The sequence below is a fragment of the Calidris pugnax genome, unplaced genomic scaffold, assembly GCF_001431845.1.
Source record: "Calidris pugnax isolate Ruff unplaced genomic scaffold, ASM143184v1 scaffold41, whole genome shotgun sequence".
NCBI classification, from domain to species: Eukaryota; Metazoa; Chordata; class Aves; order Charadriiformes; family Scolopacidae; genus Calidris; species Calidris pugnax.
In genome coordinates this window covers 19592118-19615344 of record NW_015094509.1, presented here as the reverse complement: position 1 = coordinate 19615344, position 23227 = coordinate 19592118, and the positions used below count along the sequence as shown (strand labels likewise).

Sequence of the window (23227 nt, the reverse complement as noted above, 5' to 3'; positions counted from 1 at the left end):
TCCGTGGGTAAGGTCCCGTGTGTCCTTCGCTGGCTGAGGGCTCACGGAAATCACTCCCGCACGGTTTGTTGTTTGAACCCGCACTTCGGCAGAGGGATTCCCGCCTCCCGGCAGCCCCGAAACCCCCACCGGGGCCGGGGGTGACGGGTCCCGCTCCCGCCGTGGGGTGCGGGGGTCAGGGCAGGACAGGGCAGCGGCTCCCGCCTGCTGGGAACACCCGGGTTTGTGCCTCTGCAGCTGTAACGCGTTAACAGCCGTAAGCACACACACACAGCCCAAGGTGCTGCCCGAAACCTTAGTGGGTTCTTTTTTTTTTCCCCTTTAAATATAGAAATAATCGGATGGGTTGGCAGTCATCAGAAAAAAAAGGCAATTCTCTCATCAACAGCGACAGTGAAACAGCGGCCAAAAACCAGCCTGGCAGCACGAAATGGTGTCTTTCCCATGAAATTGTCTCACAAGGATGTGTAACTCCAGCAACGGGGGCTCCGCAGCCTCTCTGGGCCGTGTTTTCAGCTTTTGGCTCTCAACAAAAAGGAGTTTTTTCACTAATTGCAAACTTCCCTGCTGTAACTGCTGTAACTTGTAGAATTCACTCACATACCACTCACAAACCCAACATTTTAACAGTTTGTTTCTTCAAGTCACAGCATTCACCAGAACAAATAAAGTATACAAATACTGCAAGTGTAATAAACTCACTTTTTTACTATTAAGTTATTTTGGAAGTAAAACTAGCATTATAGTTACCAAGAAAACAATGACAAAGTTACAAACAACACACATTTTTCTAGCTAGCGTTTTATTTTTATATAAAAATATTTCCAAAGACCTTTAAAATAAACAATCTATGATTAGTCCTTAATCACACTATACATATTTAGGGTTTCACTGATTAATAATTTGAAAGCACAGCTGAGGTCCAGAGCAAACCATCTTAAGGTGTCCACTTTGTAGCTGTGAACCGAGCTGGAGAACGCCCGCTGCGAGCCCGCGAGGCCAGCTCCTGCCTGAGCCGCCTGACTCCTGCCAGCAGCGCCCGCTCCCGCCTCGCCAGCTCTTCTCCTCTTCTCCCTAGGGACACTGACACACAAGAAACTCAGATTAATATTGCAACAGAGGGCTTTCCAGAAACGCTACGAATGGTTACGGGAGAGCAGACACCTCTGAAATCATTAGTACCACCAGATGCGAGACAGCCCTGGGAGCTGCAGAAGCACGTTCTTTGGAAGCAGAGCCCATGTTTTGTTACAAAAACGTCAAATACTGCTGGGTCCCTGTGGCAGGATCATAGATACACCTTTCCCATTGCATGCAGAGTTTTATACAAAAGATACATATGATTTTAAATTGTGCTTCACTGGCCATAGTGGCTAGGACAGCCTGGAGGAAATTATTCCAGACTAACTCCTGACAATAACTCTCAGTAAGATTTTGATGAAAGACAGTTCTACATCTTCTCAACATCCCCAAATCATACATAAGTCTGTAGACAGAAGAAGCCTAGGTAAAATGATCAGGTCAGAATGGGATTAAACCTGGCTGAGGTTTAATAGGACATACTTCAGGCACTTCCTACCTGTGCTGCTCCTGGTAGCAAAGATATTTTTTTCAGGTGTGAAATAGAATACAGCAATAAACTGGTTTATTATCCACTAAACACCTACGCAACTAATAATGACTCAATGGCACAACAAGGTGTTCCAGTAAGGCTTCTGAAATTAAACGTGAAACAAAGGAGGGCCCTAACTTCCAAACTTACCATGTGACGATGACTCCGATGGAGAGAAACCATCCAGACAGATGTTTCCAGACTCCTGCTGGAGTTCTGCCCCTCTCTCTGCACATCCAGCCTTTAAATCACACAGTCTCTCTGTGGGAAACGGCGAGAAGGATTCTTTGTAAATTCAGTGTTTAAATTTCTAGTGAATTTTTCTAGCTTGAGGTGAAACAGTTTTTCTCCAGGAAGCGAAACTGGAACACTCACTCACTCCAGCTAATGGCAAGTACAATTTGCTCAGAATGAGAAGTCAATGTTTCTACTCTATGGGTCAAAGCTATGCATCACTGCTTTTCATTTTAAGAAATTACAGCTCCACATGGGCTGTTTCTTCCTATATAATTAATCTTCTGACAAATGGGCCACTAAGATCATGTGGAATACGGCTACTCGTATTTGCAGTTTTAGGAGGCACCCATTTTAATAATTTGCAGTTACAAATTACTCCATATTAAAAACATTAGGTAAATAAGGGCAAAGTCTGAAAAAGTTCGCCCAAAGCGATACTAATCACCTAATCTTAACACTAATCCCGTGTGACCCTTGCAGAGATGGGGGAATAGGAGAAATATCTGCAAAAACATACAAACCCAGCATTTGAGAAGGACGTACCGGCCAGTTGTGGAAGCCCAGAAATGTTTTTTTCCTGTGAACAACCACTTGGCACAGTCACTTCCTAGCAGTGAGCTTGCCGTTCTTTAAGTTATTTGACAGAAGATCTTTAAGGGAAGCGATTTCAGCATTGGTTTAAGCTGATCTAAACCTGTGCTCCTACCAAAACCACCATGTATATTGCCACATCTGATAGATACCAAACTGAGATTCCTTTCCAAGTCTGGCCTGATACATTGGTTTCATGAAAGAATACTGCCAAAAGGTACCGAAATAAAGGAGTTAAGCATAAGTTTATCCCTAACATTGGACATTTAGTTTGTATTCAGTTGCTGAATGCTTCATGCCAACATCCCCACAGGAGAACTGCATCATCTACACGCTCACCAAAACAGCCATCTTCTCTCTGCAGCTTTTCAGCCAATTCGAATGTGTCATTCATTTTGTCCTCTAAAAACTGCTTCCTGTGCTCGTCTGCAGCAGCTGCAGCCTTCTCCTCTGCTTCCAGTTGAGCTTTTTTCTGTGTAACTTCTTCCCACTGTGCAACAGAGATATTAAATGCGTCTTCAACAGATGTGTTGCAAGAAAAAAGCAACAAGTAAAACCATCTGGATTATTACAGATTACACTTCACCCTAAAATCAAAATATTAAACTGAGTGAATGGTTCTTTTTGAAAAACTTCTCAAACATCTGGAGAAAGGTAAAAATCTTGGGTCAGCAGAAAAAAAAAGAGAGGAACTTAGAGAATTAGGAATATGCTTTCCTAAGCCTAAACCATCCTCAGCCTCTAGTGCTTCCAGAAACTTGCAGTCGAAACAGGTGATTTCTAACAAAATATTTCTTCAATAACGTTCAGTTTTATGCTCTACCACGCTATGGGCAAAAGACAGTTACATTTGTGTCAGTCCCACCTAGAAAAAGAAATCATACAAATACCTTTTTTTCTTCTGCTTCCCTCATGGCCTCCAGCAGCTCAGCCTCCTTCACCCTGTTGTCATGCAGGAGCTTGGCGATCTCTTGGTAACGCTTCTCACAGGCCTGGTCACCACCTTTCAGTTTATGCAACGCTCGCAACCTCCAGTCGGTGTCAAGGCGTTTCTGCTCTGCTTTGGCTAAATTTTCCTCAGCCACCTAATGGAACATCGTTCTTACCAGGAATCCACTTACTCTCTTTCAAGCACACAGCCTGACACACAGAGCAGGTCAGATGAAGTGTTCTCCCGTATCCCTGTTTGATGTCCCCGCCGGGAGACTGCACCTGCAGTGCCCTCCTCCATTCGTTACAGCAGGTTCTCTCATTTATCAGGGCTTTCTTCTGCTTCCTCTTCGTCCTTCTTGTTCTTTCTCTTACTGAGGGTCTTTTTTGTTTTGTGGTTTTGGTTGTTATTTTTTAATATTTTGGAATAAGGCATCTATGCTCTCCATGATTTTGGGGATTTTGCTTTTCTAGCATGGATTTAATATGATTTACAGGTGCCATTAACATAAGATTGATACCTGGATGCCAATACTTCCACCCACATCCATCTGCTTCCAAGAATTGGAGGCTGTTTACAAAAATTCAGACCCATATGTTTATTTCTAGACAAAATATAAATGCAGATGCCAAGCATATGGGCAGTGGGTTAGCTGCAACTATTTTTCCAACTGTGCAGTTACAAGTTCCGAGCTTGAACATCTGAACAATTCCTAATGTCAAGCTACACACATTCATTACTGTGATCTAGAAGACAGCTTCTACAGCCCAATTTCCTGCCAAGTACTACCAACTGAAAGTTCCTTCGAGGCTTACTTTTGGTTTATTATGGTTACAAATAAAACATGTTCCTTAACAGGAGGATGACTTACTCTGAAAAGCACTTCTGAGTCTTATATGCCTTCTGACTTCTGAGAAGTAGAGAAAAATTAATATTCATGGCAGGCCCAGAGAATTTGTTTGGATGCTTCAGTCTGATTTTTGAAAACCTCAAAACTTTAAACATACCATCATAATCCATTCAAATAGGTAGGAAGAAATTAGGTTCCTTTAGAAAATATTTTCATATTAACTTGAACTACTTTATGCAATTAAAATACTATTAACTAGTACTACTTGGTTAGAATACTAACTCCCCAAAATACATGTTAAGATCCAATCATCTTACCTTCTGAGCTTTCTGCTTTTCTTCTCTATCTACTTCCATCCATCTCTGAACAAGATGATCTTCTAGATCCACCTTTCTTCGACAAGCATCCACCTCTTCTTTCATTTCCTTTGTAGCTGCCTCTTGATCTTTGATTAGATGCTGCCAAATGCACCAACAAAAATTATTGTTGCTAAGCTACTAACCCCCATTTGTAATTCTGTCTCTTTAACATTTATTAAAATTTCATTAAAATAGTATTTGAATATATCCACACATCTCATCCCACTACATATCATCACTGTCCAAGAAAGTGATAGTCCCTGCTGTTTTATCCACTTGGAATTACACTAAGCCTGAGTCATCACAGTGGTCCAGCAGGTTGATACTGATGTAATTCCATTCCCTGGGTTACAGTGGATCATAAAAGCAGAATTCCAACTTAAACCAATTAGATACATCACGAAAATATTCTGCACTTTTATGGCACATTTCAGCCAAAACCTCAAAACTTTTCACAAATACAAATCACGTTCCACAGTACAGGGACTTATAATAAACACATCTGCAGCTTGAATACAGAGATGATTTGCCAAAGCAGTACGGATCAGCAGTAGATCTAGAAATAGAATTTTAACTCTCACCACCTTTTCTTCACATTCATCAGGGCACAGAGTTTTCTGGAGAAGACACAGCCCCCTCCCAGGCCTGCAGGCATCCACTGAGCTGTGTCAGCGGGGCACTGAAGCAAAGTTAATATTCATGGCCTTCTAAGCTTGAACATAGCCCCGCGCTGTCGGCAGCAGAACAGTCAGTTCAGGGTACGGGCCCGCAAATCCTGTCTACACAGACTCCTGTGGGCAGACCTACGTCCTCAGTTAGTTAATAATTGCTACCTTTCTAACCTAAATTGATGATCACTGTGGAATTAGTTCCCTTAAACAGCTGACTTTACGTGTACTGGAACACAAATGAGCTTAGCCTGGTTTGTGTTACGTAGCCACAATACAGCTGGCTGTGTATTTAATAAATGAATGCTAAAAGAAATTTAGCCCAGTTATGCTTCACATGGGTTATAAAAAGTCCATGGCCAAAAGCTTTATAAAGCCAAATAGAAGCAGACACATGCTTCAAAATAAGGGTTAGCTCTCTGGATGCCCACTTCTGCTTGCACTCCATCGGATCTGCAGGTATACAAGATGGGCACATGTAGCTTTGGTTTCTAAACACTTACTATTTCTAACCAAATGGACATTACTAAAGCCTTCCATTGGCAGCCTTGCTTTTCAGTAATTAACTCATATTTAACTTTAAATGGTATTGATTAAACCCTTTATTACTGAATAGTGATCTTTCCATCAAAGTCAGTCATCTGAGAAAAGACCTGCACATTCCCCATGAACCATCCATTCCTTTTTGCTTGGTGATGTTCTTGGCAATTAGACATTTTTTCATTAACTACATCAATCTGCTATTCTGTTCTCTCCAGAAAATGCAGATATATCTGGATACCACAGATGAAAAGGTGGGAGTTTCTGGGATGAGGAACATATTGTTATAGACTTATTTCTTATTTACGTGTTCCTCACTTCTCTCAACCAGCTGAGCCCACAGCTAAACCCTGCAGCAACCAAATCATACCTCTGCACAGGAGAAGAATAAAATGGGGAGGATATGGGGTTTTTCTCCCCGAAAAAAATAGATAACAGTGAGTTCTACAAATGCTTTTATTAACAGAGGGTTTACTCTAAAAAAGGTACCAGAGAGAAAAAGGAAAAAAAAAAAAAAGACCCCTCTTTTTCCTCACAAGTCTGGTTTAATGAACACAACTGAATCTGAGAACTGCAAAGGAAGAATTATTAAATATAAACATTTGTATAATTCCCTAGTAATTACCTGTTCAAAAATCTGTCTTTGTGACTCAAGTTCCATCCGTTGTACTTCGACATCTCGAATAGCAGCAGCTGTTTCCTGCTCTCTCATGGATGCCTTGAGAAGAGAAACACATGGAAATAGAGTAAAGGAGAAATTCTCCCTTAAAATACCAGTATCAAGAAGAATGTCCAAAGCCCCAAACCACACCCTACTTCCAAATGTTAACTTGTTAACTTTTTAACTGGTTAACTTTCTGTATACCGTGAACAGTGAAAAGTATTGTATATCAAAAGTACAGGGCAAGGTGGAGAAGAGGCACAGGAACAGTTTTGCATCCAGCCAAGTGTGTTAGGGAATGTCAGGCTTGATCCAGTGCTAATAACCTGCCAGCTGCAACTGTGAATTGCATAAGGAGTCTCTGAACCCAGCAGGTTGCAGAGGACAGTGCAGAGATAAGGCAGAACCTGTGCTGAGCTGGAGCTGATCAATCTCTTGGTGCCCAGTCTGCAGAAACAAACCCACAGCTGCACTCTGCTCTGCAGAGGGTGGTGCTCAGACACGAGGAATGGCCCTGCAAAGACTCAATTTGTGCCCATGAGGTTCCAAAGCTTCCATTCTCAGCATCTGCAGGCCACAGTGCTCCAACCAGTAAGACGGGAGCAGAGCCAGTCCTGGCCAGAGGCCACTGCAGAGCCTCTCAATCAATGGCAGAGTTAATTTGCAATCTGGACATACAGCCCACAGACAGCTGAGAATTCACTAGTCCTTTAAGGAGCTCATTACATTTTTCAACACTGCCAATATACAGATTAATCTGGCTTTTCTCAGGATTTTTGCCAGTTAAAGCAAGCCACTGGAACATAGTAAGTGCCAAATAAAACTGTTAAATTATGCATTTACCACTTAAAGCAGTCCGTCTCGTGCTAAATACACCTCTGGGCTCACAAATCACAGTGTATCAACTGAAATTTTAGTTATACTTTTTTTTTCCGTGTTTATTTTCACCAATAAACCTTGAAGAAAAGAACTGCCTGAGCAATACTCAACCTTTCTTGCAATGTCGTCACCCAGACGTTTCAGTTCCATCTGACGCTGCTCTTGCTGGTATTTCAGAAAACGCCTTCTCGAAGCATCTAGAAATTGTAGTTCCTTTACTTTCAATTCTCTTTTCACAGCAGCTAGTCTTCAAAGCCAAACCAAACAGAAACAAGGGAACTTGTATATATAAGAGGTCAGTACCAATAAGCACAAACTCACACTGCAGTTATCCATTTGTTACTGTGAGCTAATCTCTAATTTATAAAGCTTAGGGCAGTTGCTTTCATACTTGCAAATTGCCCAGTTTTCATTTATGAGACAAAATTAAATTCCCAGACATCCTCTAATGGCAATGCCCCCAATTAAGCTTTGAAGTCCTGTGCTCTGTTTCAGTTCTACTTTAATAAGCACTAGTTTACTACTGCAATGGTCCAGAACTGGAAAGTATTCCTTAGAATAATTGCCACTGACCTGGTACTTCTTTCTGCACAAAATTAGGCCTAACTTCATTTGGAAAATATCAAACTCTTTCAAGGAACAAAACCACAAACTCAAGAATTAGTTTGCAAAGAAAGGCTCACTGCTCTCTTTATTTAAAAAAAAAAAAGCCCCTTACTCTGTAGGTTACAGAGGTTGAATAGAAGTGCCTGTAGACGTGCCACTTTGGGATATGGTCTACATGGTGGATTTGGTAGTGTGAGGTTAACAGTTGGACTTGATGATCTGAAGGATCTTTTCCAACCTAAGTGATTCTAAGATTACTTTCAGTTGATCTAAAAAATTATGTGGATGTTGAAATTCTCTTAAACCTTCACAGCTGCAAGATGTACAAACCAACAGTTCAGCTTCAGTGCTATCACAACCCTTTGCTCAGCAACTGATAGATAAAGCAGTCTGTTTTCTAAATCCACTAGAAAGACAAGAATGTGCACAGCCACTGACACAAGAAGTGACTCCTGGTATTTGCAGTCAGGCTGCCCACAGCGTGAGTCTGAAGCCTCAGTGTGCAAACACACAGCAATTGACTGCTTAAGAGCATTCAAAACCCGAAGAGACCAGACAAAAGGTTGGGAGTTAAGAGAAAAATATGAGGTGACTTGGCCTCTAATCTGCTGTATTCCCTCGGGCACAGCAGTAATACAACCCAGATCACTTCATTCGCACACCAAAATCTGACCCACCAGACCACACTGTTTTCCCACATTACAATTTATACAAATTAGTGGCTATTTCTCCTTCACTCATGGTTAAAAATGTAATAGCAGGCTACGGTAGCCAGGCCCCTAATGCTTCTTCTATTATAATACCTCTGCCTCTGTTCCGCCAGCTTCTCCTCCTCTTCCAGTAGCATTTTTCGCCTCTGTTCTTCAGCTTCTCGGAGTAATTCCTGCTTTCGATACCAGGCTTCATCTTCTGCTTTCCACTGCTGTGCTTTAGCTTCTAATTCATGTGCTAATTGTCTAAATGGAAGGAGATCACACGTTAATAATTCAAGCCAAGTATCAAGAAATTACTTGATTACTTAGAAACGGATGACTGTACAAGCAAAGAACTGCTGAAATGAGATGTTATGAAAGGTACAGCCTCCCCTTTGTGTGCTGATAAGGTACATGAGGAAGAGTTACAGTACTGACTGTTACAGACAACTGGGCATTTCAGATGAGTGCAGGTATCTTCTTCCTCACATTCTTAGCAAAGACTAGTTTCTAAAGGCGCCTTGGCATCACGGCTCCCACTGATTTCAATAGCAAGCTACGAACTACTGGCCCTTCACCAAGTTGGACACAACAAGGTCAATGGAGAGTTCCACTCTGACTTTCAAGTTTGAAGACTCGATGCCCGATATCTTCTGTGATTTAACAAACATTCATTGCTTAAGAAAAGAATACTGGTTTAACTTAAGTGTCAAACCAAGTAACTCATAACTTTTGGCATCTATTTAAAGTCACCTTCCTGAATTTTCTTATTTGTCTCTCTCCTCAAGCATACACATTACAATAGCAGAAGGCAATTATGTCCCCCTGTCCCTCCCAATCTGTTAATGTCTTCAGCTTTCCCATTAATACCTCTCTCGTAAGTATTCAATTTCATCCTGTCTGATCCTCTCCCATTCCTGAGTTTTGTAATCCACAATGAACTTGGGATACTTATTAAATACAGGGTACTGTCCTTTTGTAAGTGGTATGAAGTCATCAAGCATACGCTGCGGATGGATATCTAGTGGTGTAGTCTCCATAAGATGATAAGCTTCCTTAATCACAACGTTAATGTCCAGGTTGTTACGATGATGAAAGAAATACTGTAAGAGACATACTTCCATTTACATACTACAAAAGACTAAGCAAGTTTTTAATAAACCTATTTGGGAATAATTAGGTAAATTAGTAAGATCTATATTCCAAAAACTGATTTAAAAAGGGATTATTGAGTTAGCCCTACCAATTATTAAAATATCACTGGCTCAAATGACTTGACCCAAACCTCTTCAAGTTGTAAAAGTATGCTCAGGTTCTTTTTTTCTCTCTTCAAATGGCAGTTGTGTAAGGGATCTGGAAAGTGAGGTGTGAACTAGAGTGTCCAGCTGCCTGCACAGACACTCCTACCACTGGATAAACCTCCCTCGACCTCTGCTGTTCAGACATGAAGCTTGGAAGCTCCTCCTTCTCTTCTTGACAGGAAGTTCTTCCTGTCAAAGATCTTATTCACCAAGAAAATCTTTAAACTGGTTATTATTAAACATAACAATAATGTTGTCTGTTTGATGTCTGTCAAACTAACTGCTCACAAGCACATTTTCAAGGTGGAACTTTTTGTTTGCCTAAAGAGAGGTTTTCATATGAAAAATCCTCTTCCTCCCATGGAAGGCTAAACATAAGGAAACATTTTCATTTAGCTTCAGAGAATGCAAAATGATACTGCCAAACTTTGCAAATCTAAAAGCAAAATAATGAAACAACACGACAGAACGACTGTGTCTTGTTTCCACTGGCACAAGTCCATATGAGATCCCCCCAAACGAGGCAGAATTATTTTGTGGTTGATGAACTATTGGCATTTACATAATTGCTTCTAGTGGCATTAGAAAGCTTATGAATGCTTTTAAAGATCTTGTTGCATGAAACTGCAGGAAATTGCGCAATATTTTACTCATTTGTTGCATATTTGTCAGGTAGTAGATGATGTTGTTCAGAAACATGTAATAATACAGTAATGTAGAAATGAAATGTCTTCTAACCTCAGAAACAACAGATACAATGTTTTAAAGATCTCCGGAGGTGCATTTTCATATGACTGACTTAAATATGAAGATGTTTACCTCAAAATCTGCTTTTTGATCACAGTGAAGCAAGGGACCTCTGGAACATATAATGTAGGAAACAACAATCATCAGGAAGTACGAAGGATGGTTGGAGAAGATGTTGTCAAAGACTTTCAGCCATTCTTCTCTTGTTAGAACCTCAGAGAACAGTGTTTCTAGAAGAGGCCAAGCATAAACCTACATTATTTGGGAAGATTGATAATAATTCATTAGTACATTAGTATGAAAATAATCCATTAGTGCAATTTTACCATTCCTTTTAAAGAAATAATATGAATTTTTCTGGCCTTATATGAAGCATCTATTGATTTATGAAAGAAACAGGAACTAAACCAGAATATTTGAAGACAAGTTTTATCACCTACTATAAACATTCAAAATTAATATGGGGTGATTATATATACATTTCTTATTTCTTCTGTTTAGATTTGTGAAGCTAAAATCAGCCCTAATGATAAACAGGGATTACAAAACTAATTCATCACACCCATGTCCACTTCAAAAAACAAACAAAAAAGTACATTTATAATTTGATGAGTAGGTTGTTAAGCAATGTGGACTTGAAAGCAAAGGACTTCTAAGAACGACAATAGCATGCATGTGAGATTTATGATCATGGAAAAGGAAAAGCTGCAGAAAAGCAATGATATATTCTTTACACTCCCATACCATTCACTGTTATTTAATGAAAACTTCCTCAAAAAAGAGTTATGTCAAGATAAAAGAATATTGAACTATCATTCACTGCAGTGGCATTTTATATACAAAAGTTGGCTAGGATATTACCTGTGCAGTCACATTATGTTTTATTAAATGCTGAAGTAGTTCCTTGTCATGGTGTGCCAAAACATTTTCCATCATACTAAGGACATTAACTGGAGGATTGGGAAAATACTCAAACCAGTGCTGACAAAGATTAACTGCAAGAGAAAAAAAGCCCAACACAATCCACTGTAATCCACAGTGATAGACTCTTGACAACCTTAAGGATTGGTTACAAAGGGTATGAGTTTAAGAGGTAGTTTTAGGCAGCAAAACCTATTTAGGATATTCCCACCTCTCCTTTTCCCTAGCATTTATTGTTAAACCATTCCCACAGCCCACTGCTCCTCCAGCTGCACTGGCACGAGCGTTTGTGTCACTACACTGTGAACCAGACTGGGGAACTAATCTGGCTCAAAAGTAAAATGTAAAAAAGTCTGTGTGCTGTGGGACTAAGTGGTTGAAGGCAGATGGGAATACTTAAACCGGTATTTCTGTCTCATGAAACTACAGCCTGGATCAAGTAATTTTTAACATACTAAGAATAATTTCCATAAACTTGGATACTTATTCACTAACAGCATGTGTTTGCAAAGTGGGTATGTATGCTTGGCAGCACGTATCTGCTGTAGACTTAGCAGCAGCTGCAACAACTAATTTAAGTGTGAAGCACTTTAATTTAGAATGTTTCTTCAGAAAACAGCCATAGCCAGCTTTCAGCCAAATGGCTAATTTTGAGTTACCACATGCTTAGGACAACGAAACACAGTAAAGCTTTAAAAGAGACCATTCCCTTTTAACTGGGAGTGGGTGAGGGGGTGGGGTGGGTGTGTGTGACTACTTTTGCCATGTCTCAGAGATTTTAGTTATTATGGTATAATTATGGTAGATGCATTTGGTTTTACTGATTAGACTTTAAAAATACTGATAAACTGCTATGTTTTGCTAGGAACACTGCAAAAGGAAGTCTAATATCCTGTTTTTATTTACAAGCAGGTTTTTGTTTTAAGCATCCAGTTGCTACGTATTAATTCCTGGCAACACCTTTAGAAAAGAGCCTGCTGACCTCTTAGGAAATACCTCATTCATTTCATCAGGAAAAGCTCTTTTGCATGGGAAAGCTTAAACACGTTGCAGCATATTTGAGTTTTTAAAATCATTGCTTACCTACTACTGTAGCAACAACTTCAAAGCAGATCAGCTGGTTGTTCTGGAATAATTTTACAAATGGGAATGCTAGCAAAGGAATATAAGGCGTCTCAGCAAAGATAGCAGACCAGTGAGCTAGAGCTGACAAGGTCCTGGATGCAAAGGCAAACAAAGGTGTAGAAAACATCAAGCAAAACCCAAACAAAGATATAATATGCATTTTAGAACCACAACATAGGAAGACTGAACACTTCAAGATATATACAGAATTATATGAGTTATAAAAACAAAATTGCGTGAGGGCACTATTATTTCATTTTAGAGTTTTCCTGACAGCTGATTCCAGCTATTGGATACATTTCAGATCACTGTATGAAAATAAAAATCTATAATATTTAAATAAATATAAATATATCTTTTACCTCTGTAAAACTCTCAGCAGTTTCTGACTTTTGATGGGATACTCATTTTGAATGTTCACAAAAGCACTGTGGGTACCCTTATCTATTAGGCTACTGAATGCTAAGTAGTTTTCAGGAAGTTGTAATAAGGAACGCCAAACAAACATCCTGCAATTAAAATGCAGACTTAGTCAGGCAACTTCTCTTTCATAGTCCAGTAAACACAAGCAATTTTATTTTGTGCAAGCGTGAACATGCTCACAAACGTACCTGTACTTTGCTGGATATTCTCCAAATCCTTTCAGTAAGGCCCGCAGGCGTTTCTTGTTTAATCCACCTGGCAATTCATTCTACAAAAAAGGAAATCAACAATAAATGTAAAGACTTATCTTTCATAATGTCTTTCTTTGCACTCTAATTAATTATAGTAGCTAAATATTGAAGTTCCTGACATAATATTAAAAAAATAAAGTGTACTGCTAATCTGTACATAATCCTGAGTATTTCAAAACCAAAAAGATAATCCAAAAAATCATTCATGTGCTACTGAACTCAAAGAATAGCTGCCATTGATTGCAGGCAGAAGCAAATCAGACCCTAACTGACTAAACTATATATAATTAAATGATAGATATAGCCAAACCATTAAGAATATTGACATAGATCATATCGTGATAAATGTTACGGGACGAGATATATATATATAGGTCTGTGTATATATATGAGAGAATATATGTACATAAGATGTGACACAGAGAGAGAAGATGGCACAAAGATGACAGACGGAAAATAAATCTAATAGTCATGCATCTTCTAAATAATTAATAAAAAATGAAATGGCTTTTAGACAGACATTTTAGAAGCGCCAGCAGGGAAGCGGATCAGATCTAGCAAATATCCAAATGTGTCACAAATTGCTTGAACAACTTCAGAGGTACCCCAAGCCGACCGGAGGCAGCTCCGGCCGCGTCACGCAACACAGGAGTACGGGCTAAGCAGAGAGAGTGAGAATCTCACTACAACTCCTTCAATCCCTTCTCTGCACAAACATCCAAGTGACTCAGTGCCTGAACTTATTCTTTGAAGTACATGGCTAAATGTTTGTTTGCAAATAAATGTAAACACTGCAGACTGGAGCACAAAGTATTTGCAATTTCTTCCTACCTCTTTATTTTCAGGTGACGTGTTCACTTGCAGTTTTAGCAATCTGCTTTGAATTTTGCTTTCTTTGGATTTCCAAGGCCGCTCTGACCTTCCTGACGTCACTCTCATTGTCAGTTTGTTTGCCTCTGATGGACACCTGGACCGATTTTCTACTACTTTGAATGTGGGTGGTGGAGGCTAATATGAACGTGAAAATAACTTAGTTAACATCTTGTAAAACAGATTAAATAGCACTATAATATGATGCTTGGTCTATTTTATATGCTGTATTTTTGAGCTTGATGGTCGTATCGAGAAGAACAGACACACATTCATACAATAAATAAATATACATGGACTGTATACTCCTGAATAAGTTATTACAGTGAATAAAATTGCTGTAATAAGTTAAAAAGACTGTGAGAAGGTTTATGTAGCTTCCAAACCAACTCAAACACCATGTTATTTCCTTGTTTAGCAAACACTAAAATATAATTGGGATAGTATAAATGTGTATCGTGTATCACATTCAGGTTATTTACTTTAGAGTGTTTCTCAGAGTCACTAAATATTTTGCATTTCTATGGCACCAGTTAAAAAGAATACAAAAGAACTTTGCAAACTTTAATTAGTATTCAGTGTCAGGGAGGTATTAATTCAATGTTGGAGATTGTGAAAGCAAGTAACAAAGTGGATGTCCCAGTTCATGTCAAACCGGCAGCAAAAGTGCAAATGGAATGCACGTGTGACATCTTTCCACATCCTTCCTCAGCTCCGACTCCATCATTATCCAAAGCTGGTTACTGTTTACTTCAAAGACGTGGTGATTAAAGATATATGGAATTCTGGATTTAGAAACCCGTCTCTTATTAATAAATTACTTTAATAAAATAAGAACTGGTATTTAGAACGTTTGTTATTTAGGAAGGATTAGGAGTATGATTGTGCCGTAATGATGGATGCTGGTATCCAATAACACAGTAAGAAGAATAAAATGACAGCAACAAAAACACCATTCATGCCCGCAGTTTAAGACAGCATCAGTTGCAAAACATTTCCTATAGGAAACGGAACAGAAGCAGCACAATTATGCTGTTTCCATCTCCCCCAAAACATCATTACAAAGAGAAATCAGTCTGTACAAATTGCTGTAGAAAGAAATACCATCTTCCCCTCCTCCCAACACCACAAACACAGTAATATATATACTTTAAAAGCATCATTTGACCTGACAGGCTGGAGTAACTACAAAGGGAACTCTACAAGCCACTTTTTCTTTATATGTAGTGCTAAATATGTCAGTCCAACACACAACTGCAAACTACTGCTGATACAAAAGTTACGTAGACAAGTACCAACTTTAATGGGATTTACTGCTGTTTTAAGAAATTTAAAACACTCTACCTGATTTCCTTCTTGAGTCAAAGCTTGGACACTGTATAAATTAAGGCTACCATTTTCCATTACTGATGCAATATACCGTCCATTGGGGCTAATTGCTGCTGTGCTGATTCCCTCTTCATGACTCCCAATGTCAAAAAGAAGTTTGCATGTTTCTATATTTATAAATCTCATAATATTATCTTGACTTAACACTCCAAGGACCTGTAAGTTAAAGAGACTCATAAATTGATATTGTCAACGTAAAATAAAACAAGGAGGAATACCCAATGCAGCAATGACATTCCATTAAGCTAAAAGAACAATTGACCAAACATTTAGTACAGTAACTTTCCTTTTGTATGGTATGGGCTCATATCCTCAGTGTTCCCTCAAAAGCCCTCAAACTGTATGTGTTGAACCAATTAACAAAATACTCCCATCTTTGTAAAAAAACTAACCTGATTGGAGCCCCCATCAAAACTGTCAGGGAGGAATTCCAGGTGACGGACAGCTCGTACTTTTGCAGGCATCTGGATTATTCGTATCAACTTTCTTGATTCTAAACACCATAAGTGAAGACGATTTGATTTTCCACCAGCTACAAAAATCCGGCCATCTCTGGATCACAGATGAGGCAAAGTTTCCATCAGAATAATATAATTTAAGTTAGTATTAGCTAAAAAGAGAGAGAGCGTACATTTCCTACTATGCCCTCAAATCACTTTTGAATCTGTTGTAATTCCTGTCATACTCTTCTGAAAGAACAAAACAGCCCCTAAACAATAAAATTTCCTTTTGTAAAGGATATTTTAAACCTTATTTTAGTAGTCATTAATAAGCAACCTACTTTATTTCAACTGCTAAGGGACTGTAATAGAAACTGGTATTGATCCTTGCTGAAAGTATCAGTTACAGCAGAGTTCAAAAGCTTATCACAGTATATAACTCAATACTTCCATAAAACATTACAAATAAGGAAAGAAAACTGTTTTAAAACTACAGTTTTTGTAGTCACCTTTAGAATGTTTAAAATAGCAATTTACCTGGTAACTGCAAAGACCTTATACTGTAATGCAGAACCTTCTACAGGAGTTGGCAACTGGTATTTACAGCGCAGAGTGTCAAATTCCCATGCGAAAACAGAATTATCTTTGAAACAGCTGAGGATGGTGTTACTCAATGGAAGAAAAAAAACCTGGAAGAACGTGGAAAAGAAAAAAAATTGAATATGTTGCCAATAAAGTACCCTTTAAATTGGACCAAAGGGCATGGCAGAATAAAACACAGTAAGAAACCTTGGCAGTATGGCTATTAATATAGTTATAGTAATGAAATGCAGCTGCAAGGCAAGGCTGAGATCTCACAGACAGCGGGTTCCTTTCCCCTGTTACAGCCCAGGCACTGCTCCCCGTTGCACTGGTCCAGAACCTGTTGCACCCTTTGCTAAGGCAGGTAAACTCACTGAAACGACACATATCTTTATCTGTGTTGTTTTTATGAGCATGAAACACTAAGAAAAAAACCGAGCAGTAGGAAAATCTTGTTCACTAAAGAAATCCAGCCACCTTTGGAGGGAAGACATGATAATTATTTTAGCAACATGCATGACACCAGTTTTAATAAAACAAACAAACAAACAAACAAACAAACAAAAACGTATGCGTGATTGTCCACAGTAATTGCTAGGTGACTATGTCAGGCTGACAAAATTTCTGCCTGACCTAGAAAACGGTGAAGACACGCAAATGAATAGCCTTGTTCTCTGCAAAATCAGCAGGGCTTTTTAGTGACCAGCCTGATGAGAACTTTGGTTTGAAGTGGTGTTTGTAAGACTATTCACTGCAGGGCAGCACGTGTGTAAGCAAAGCCCAGGCACTGCGTCGGTACTTTCCGTAGTACTTATGCCAAAGTTTGACATTTGGTGGCGCAGGCAGACCTCTTTAAAGCAGCATAACACTAAGGAAGAGCTATTTAAACCACTACCTGACACAAACATGTCATCCTTCTCATCCCCTATGTTGTTCCAGTGTAAGTGTCTGTGCAGCAAACAGAACCAAAGAAACCACTAGGGTGAAAAGCAGTAATTTCTTTTTGCTGAGTTACTTTTCAGCTTTGTTTGTTCCCACATTCAGTGCTCAGCGTGCAGAGGAAGAACAACAACTTTGGAGCTGAAGAGGGTAGGTGGTGGTGACTGTTTGAAATTACCATTATGACACCAAAACTGGTTTTTTAACAACACCCTTAAATCCCAGAATCATTCAGGTTGGAATCCATCTCTGGAGCACCTCTGAGCCCACCCCCAGGTCACAGATGGGTCAATCCAGAAGATGGCTCTAACTTTCAGGTTAAATTGGGTTAGTCAAGGCCATATCCAACTAAGTTTTGAGTATATCTCTTTAAAGATGGAGGTTCCTTAAAGATTCCCAGCAGATCTCTGCAACTCCTCAGTCACGATTCCAGTGGTCTGGGTGATGTGATAGGATGACAGACAAGGAGATATGCCCAAAGAACTTAGAAAAGATTCAACTGTATTTTCAAAAATATTTTCAAGTACTGTGATTTTAACGCGCGGTGTTACTCCTACTGAGGTATGCTTCTTCACCCTTTAGCAATTGCTCTTTACTTACCTTCTGGATACCCACAGACTGACGAACATTCAGCTTTCTTTTTCTTTGAAAGGTGTCCAAGTCCCACAGTTGTGCTGTATCAGTGGACGTGGTGATGGCATACCTGCCCGAGCCATGGACAGAGATGGAAGACACTGAAGAATCATGCCCCCTCATCCAACTAACCAGCTCCTGGGTTTCTGTAGGAGTTGATGAAAAAAGATGAAGAGGATATGAAAGCCATTCAAAGTGAAACAACTACTACTTTACTCTTTATTGCCAACCCTGTGCCGTGAAACAGACTTTTAACCATACCCAGTATATGACCGTTTACCATCGCAGCCCAACAAACAAGAAAAAAAGGTATCAGTCTTTATGTAGTTATTATGCCTTAGAGAAACATAATCATCTCCTAATCTCCAAGTAACAGACTTCATAGGTTATTCTCAGTTGTGCACAGAAAGCCAACTTGCACAGACTTGTTTAATTTAGCCGAAGAATCAATCTTAAAGTCATGAACGCTGTGAACAGGTAAGCTCAGCATTCCTCACAGGCAGATTATCCAATGTGAACACCAGCAGTAATCTCTAGAAGTTAAGACTGAATGTTCTAGTTAGAATTCTCCACTTGTCTTTACTTGTGGACAGTATGTATGAATGATTATGCAGCATTTACAGGTGCAAGGAAGAAAGGTTTAATGACAGCAGGCTATGACTATAGAAAGGCACAGTCAGAAAGCAACACCTCATTAATTCTTTTGGAGTCCAAAGCATTTTTGTGCCGCGTATTGCATACTAAGGAAATGGCTCCTCTGACTACGCTGTCTCCCACTTGTGACTGCATGACCACTAATCTTCCCCCAGCACCCAAACTGTATTTGTGGCAATTACTCTATTTACATCGGGCAGTTGGCCTCACAGCCCACGGGGTGGTTCCAGCTGACCTACTGCTGCAGCATCAAAGATGGGAAATGGCTATAAAGCAGCTCATAAAGCCTAACAGTCAAACTTTCTGCTGGGCTTACAGACAATTGAGTGCTTAAAACTATTGTCACATGGGAGGATGACGTGGGATTACAGAGTACAGCTTCCAAAGCAATGCATGGAGCCCACCAACTAAGTATTCTCTAATACACCTCTAAGAATAGTTTGCCCAATACTGACTTATCTGAATAATATTTATCTTTTAAAACACTCTTCATTCTTGATATATGGAAATGGCACCATATAAAAATGTTCTGTAGACTAATTAAGAAGATTTCTCTAAGTGCATCCAAAACCTGAGGTTGGTCTTACTGTGATTGAAAGGAGGAGAAAATCACAGAGGATTTCAGACCTTAAGTCTGACTCTTCCTCTAGAGTGGGAAGCAGTGTTACAATAAAATCTTCATTAATAACCTTAGACTCAAACCCATAAATTGCAGATGACATGAGATGCTGCCACTGCACTTTAAGGTAGGTTAAGATTAATTTATGAAGGATGAATTGTCAATGCCTTTCACCATTTAACTTCTAATCAAGAAAGAGACACACAGGTGGCCTGTGAAGTTAATTTTGAATACTGCTTTTGAACAAGGATACAGATCTACTTGCACACTCAAAAGTATTGACAGTTCTTTTAGTGTATATTGTCACTTTGGTTGAATATTTTACTGTAAATCTAGTTAATAACTGGTCCAGTTGCAAACAAACATACTGCCAAATGATTTGGTTTGAATTTACATAGAGCACCTCATTCTAAGCAAACATATATAGGATTGCTTTAAAAAAGGCAACACACATAACTGTGATCCTGTGCTAGACTTCAGTTAAACAGGCACCTGCATTACTCAGCAGGAGCAAGCAACTGACAAAGCAAAGGGTTCATTTACCCCCAGGAATGTAACTCACATGGGCCCTAAGTTTCCTTTTTTGGAAAGATGGCATGAAATACATAGTAAGATTTCCATCAAAAAAAATCTGACATCAAAACTAAAATTGTATAGATTTTCATAGCAATCCAGATAGTAAGCCTTTAAATTTCTCCTTACCTGTATCAAAGCACTTAATGGAATAATCTGCCAAAGCCACCAAGAATTCTGTCTTTCTGCGAAGATTAAATGCCAAAGCAGTGCAAGCCTGCATCGTTCGCTGAACAAGGTTGAACCTATTTAAAAATACACATTCTAATTGTGTCAGGAAATTTTGGTTCATGTCAAGTGAAGTAATGACTTCATCAGTTTTACTATATTTTACTGAAAGGAAAAACAAATTAACTCCAAAGAAGGGAGCAAATAAATCATATTGAATTATAATAAATCTAAAAAACAGTGCTAATATTTTAAAACTTTGTAGTATAAAATTGAAAAGATTGATCAATGTATTTCTGCAAATGATGATACTAGGTCTAGCTTACTGTAATTCATGGCTGATATGATTAACGGATTGGTATCATCCAAAGAATAACTTCTTGTGGTAGCGCTTAAGTTCCACGAAATTGCTGTCTGATCAGTTTAGTTACAAACTTCTGATCTTTTGGAGCAGCGAAACTAATACAATAATATTGAGGGAGCCTACATGAGATACTGCCTTGTAGTTTCAGCTCTGAGCAAACTACTATTTCCACATTCAGGTTTAACTGCAGGTTAAAACCAGACCTGTGGCATGCTGTCCAGGCAAGTTCCATACCCCTCAATGTTACAGACATCAAGACAGCTAGAACGTCTTGACAGAAATATTCTTACCTGTTTCCATTCAAGTCAAAAACATATATATTCCCTTGGTGGTCTCCAGCGAGCAGAGAATCTCCAGAACTGTCAAAAGCCACATTCAGAAAACGTATTGTCTTTGAGTGGTATCCTTTGACACTATGAATTATATTTACTATAACTCTGTGAAGAAAGCAAGCAGAACAACCATGCTTAGAATCATTTTATTAGCATGTATTTCTCCAAGACCTAGGATTAAAATGTTCCTAGCTTATGGTTTTACAATTCTAATAATTCATAGTGTTCTATGAAAATCTTTTTCCATGCGAAACACGTATTTCTAATATAAAAAATACACTAAACAAAGGAAGCCACTCACTATGTTGGATGGCAGTTAGAAAACATGTAGAGCAGATGGGGGAAATCTACTATTCATGATCCTTTTATGTTGATCCTAGCTACCCGATTTTCATTTGTATTATTAATGAATAACACTAATATATACAGTGATATGTGATCTACCAATGTATCTGAAAGCCTAATTCAGCCCTCAGCAAGGAACCTGGCTCTTCATTATCACTGTAAAGAAACACACTAGAAAACTGAGCAGCTCTGAATTACTGTAAGAAACCACGTGGATTAGGCTGGGGTGGAGGGAAAAGCAGTTTTAATACCCTTTCTTCCCAGAGTCTTCAAAAGGATGAAGCAAGCTATTTTTATCATTATTCATCTGAGATATTAAGGAACAAAAGTTGCTGGTTTTACACATTCTATCCTTGTACTGTGCTGTTAGTATCAAATGGAGCCAGATGCAGAACCAAAGCCCAGGTGCAGAATAAACCATAAGAGGAAGGTTTTCGTGGAAGCAGGACATTAAAATTTGGGAGATACGCTATGCCTGCATTTCTTTATTAACGCTGGGCCAACCAATTATTTTCTATTATCAGTTGGATGTAAATTTAGAGTCTAAAACTGTACAACATATTGGCAGGCTGGTTAAAGATTGCAGGGCACTTGCAGAAGACTATGACCGTGGCTATTTAAGATGCTGACAGCTATATGAGCCACTGATTGCCAACAGAGTAGAATAAGCAAACCAGCGCCGGCATCCAACCGCTGGCACATGAACAAAGCGTTAGGGAATGGGGGAAGAGGGGCCACGCAGCCATGGCACAGGCTAGAGACAAAACTAATTTTACCTCATCCTGCTAAACCCATTCTTTTCTGCCATAAAAGGCGAAGGCCATAAAAATGAAATTAGAAAGAAGTTAAGCTGGTTTGTTTAAATTATAATAAAAATTTAGTGACGCTAGGATCTTTGGGGTCATAAAAAAGACACAAAGTATGACTTCTGATTCTCAAAACACCCTGAAAAGTGAGTACTTTTCAGTGCAGCCACAGCATCTCCCAGGATCTCCCTAACACTGCTCTTGGCTTTTCAAAAGTTCCTTTGCCACTAAACTAACGCAGGAGAATAAAGTCAGGAGCTCACGGAGCTGCCCCCAGATCCCCAATGTCAAACATTACACAGGGACCCCAAAGTAGCACTCGTACTGCTGCTCTTCTGCTTGAGCCTACAAAATATTTTCCTAGGATTTAAGACTTTGATCAAACTCTTATGAGAATTCGCCAACGGTATTTTGTTCAATACAATTAAAGTTAGAAAAAAGCTAAACTGGGAGAGTGCCCAGCCCCTCGCTCAGCCAAACTGTGAGCACCTCTGAGCAGGGAGGTCTCACAGCCTCCTGGGGGACCTACTCCACCTTCCAGGGGGACGTTCTCCCCCGTTGTCTACCCGGGCATCCCCAGGCTGTACCTCCAACCTGCAGAAGCTCAGGCGAGCTCCGGCCGGCCCTGTCCCCTCTTGCCCCCTCCCTGCTGCCCCCGGCCTGCCCGCCGCCCCGGCCTCTCCGCGGCGGCAGCGCTGGGAACGGGCCACCACTCCGAACCCCGCCGCCGCCTCCCGGCCCCGCGGAGGCCGTTACCCCCGCCGCGCCGCCGGCCCGGGTTTGCGGTGCCAGATGGGGCCCTGCTGGCGGCCGCCCACGTCGGAGCTCTCCATCCTCGGCCCGCCACCGCCGCGCTCGCCGCCTCCCCTCAGGGCTCCTCCAACGGCCGCCGCGGCGGGCGGGCTGGGAGTGGGGGGGGCTGCACACGTGGTACGGCCCGCTCCCGCTTTCGCCAACAGAGGGCAGTAGGAAGGAGGCAGACGCTCCCCCTCCTCCGATATGGGCCTGCCGGGGAATGGAACAGCCTCACCCGGCGGCCCCGGTGGCTGCCGGGAGTTGTAGTTTCGCCTCCTGGGCCTCAGAGAGGGAGGCCGGTTGCAGGCCCGGCCCGCGGGGACG

At 40.2% G+C, this 23227-nt stretch overlaps 1 protein-coding gene across 3 annotated transcripts; it reads right to left on the bottom strand.

The window, feature by feature from the left end:
* Window positions 1–785: 785 nt before the first annotated feature.
* Window positions 786–23005, bottom strand: TBC1D31 (TBC1 domain family member 31). Of its 3 annotated transcripts, none has more exons than XM_014965372.1 (22): window positions 22865–23005; window positions 20916–21062; window positions 20223–20338; window positions 18215–18393; window positions 16631–16782; window positions 16046–16205; window positions 15609–15809; window positions 14226–14402; window positions 13332–13411; window positions 13083–13229; window positions 12679–12812; window positions 11536–11669; window positions 10747–10926; window positions 9497–9729; window positions 8738–8890; window positions 7440–7575; window positions 6414–6506; window positions 4539–4679; window positions 3331–3525; window positions 2780–2930; window positions 1763–1873; window positions 786–1083 (listed from the first exon to the last, which is right to left on the bottom strand). In XM_014965372.1, exons 1-22 carry the CDS (start codon window positions 22939–22941, stop codon window positions 938–940), a joined length of 3243 nt encoding a protein of 1080 aa, XP_014820858.1. In that variant the 5' UTR covers window positions 22942–23005; the 3' UTR covers window positions 786–937. The 3 variants fall into 3 exon arrangements, with proteins under 3 accessions (XP_014820858.1, XP_014820859.1, XP_014820860.1); XM_014965373.1 differs by lacking the exon at window positions 22865–23005 and adding an exon at window positions 21259–22379; XM_014965374.1 differs by lacking the exons at window positions 20223–20338; window positions 20916–21062; window positions 22865–23005 and having other exon boundaries at window positions 16631–16781; window positions 18213–18327.
* Window positions 23006–23227: the final 222 nt, after the last annotated feature.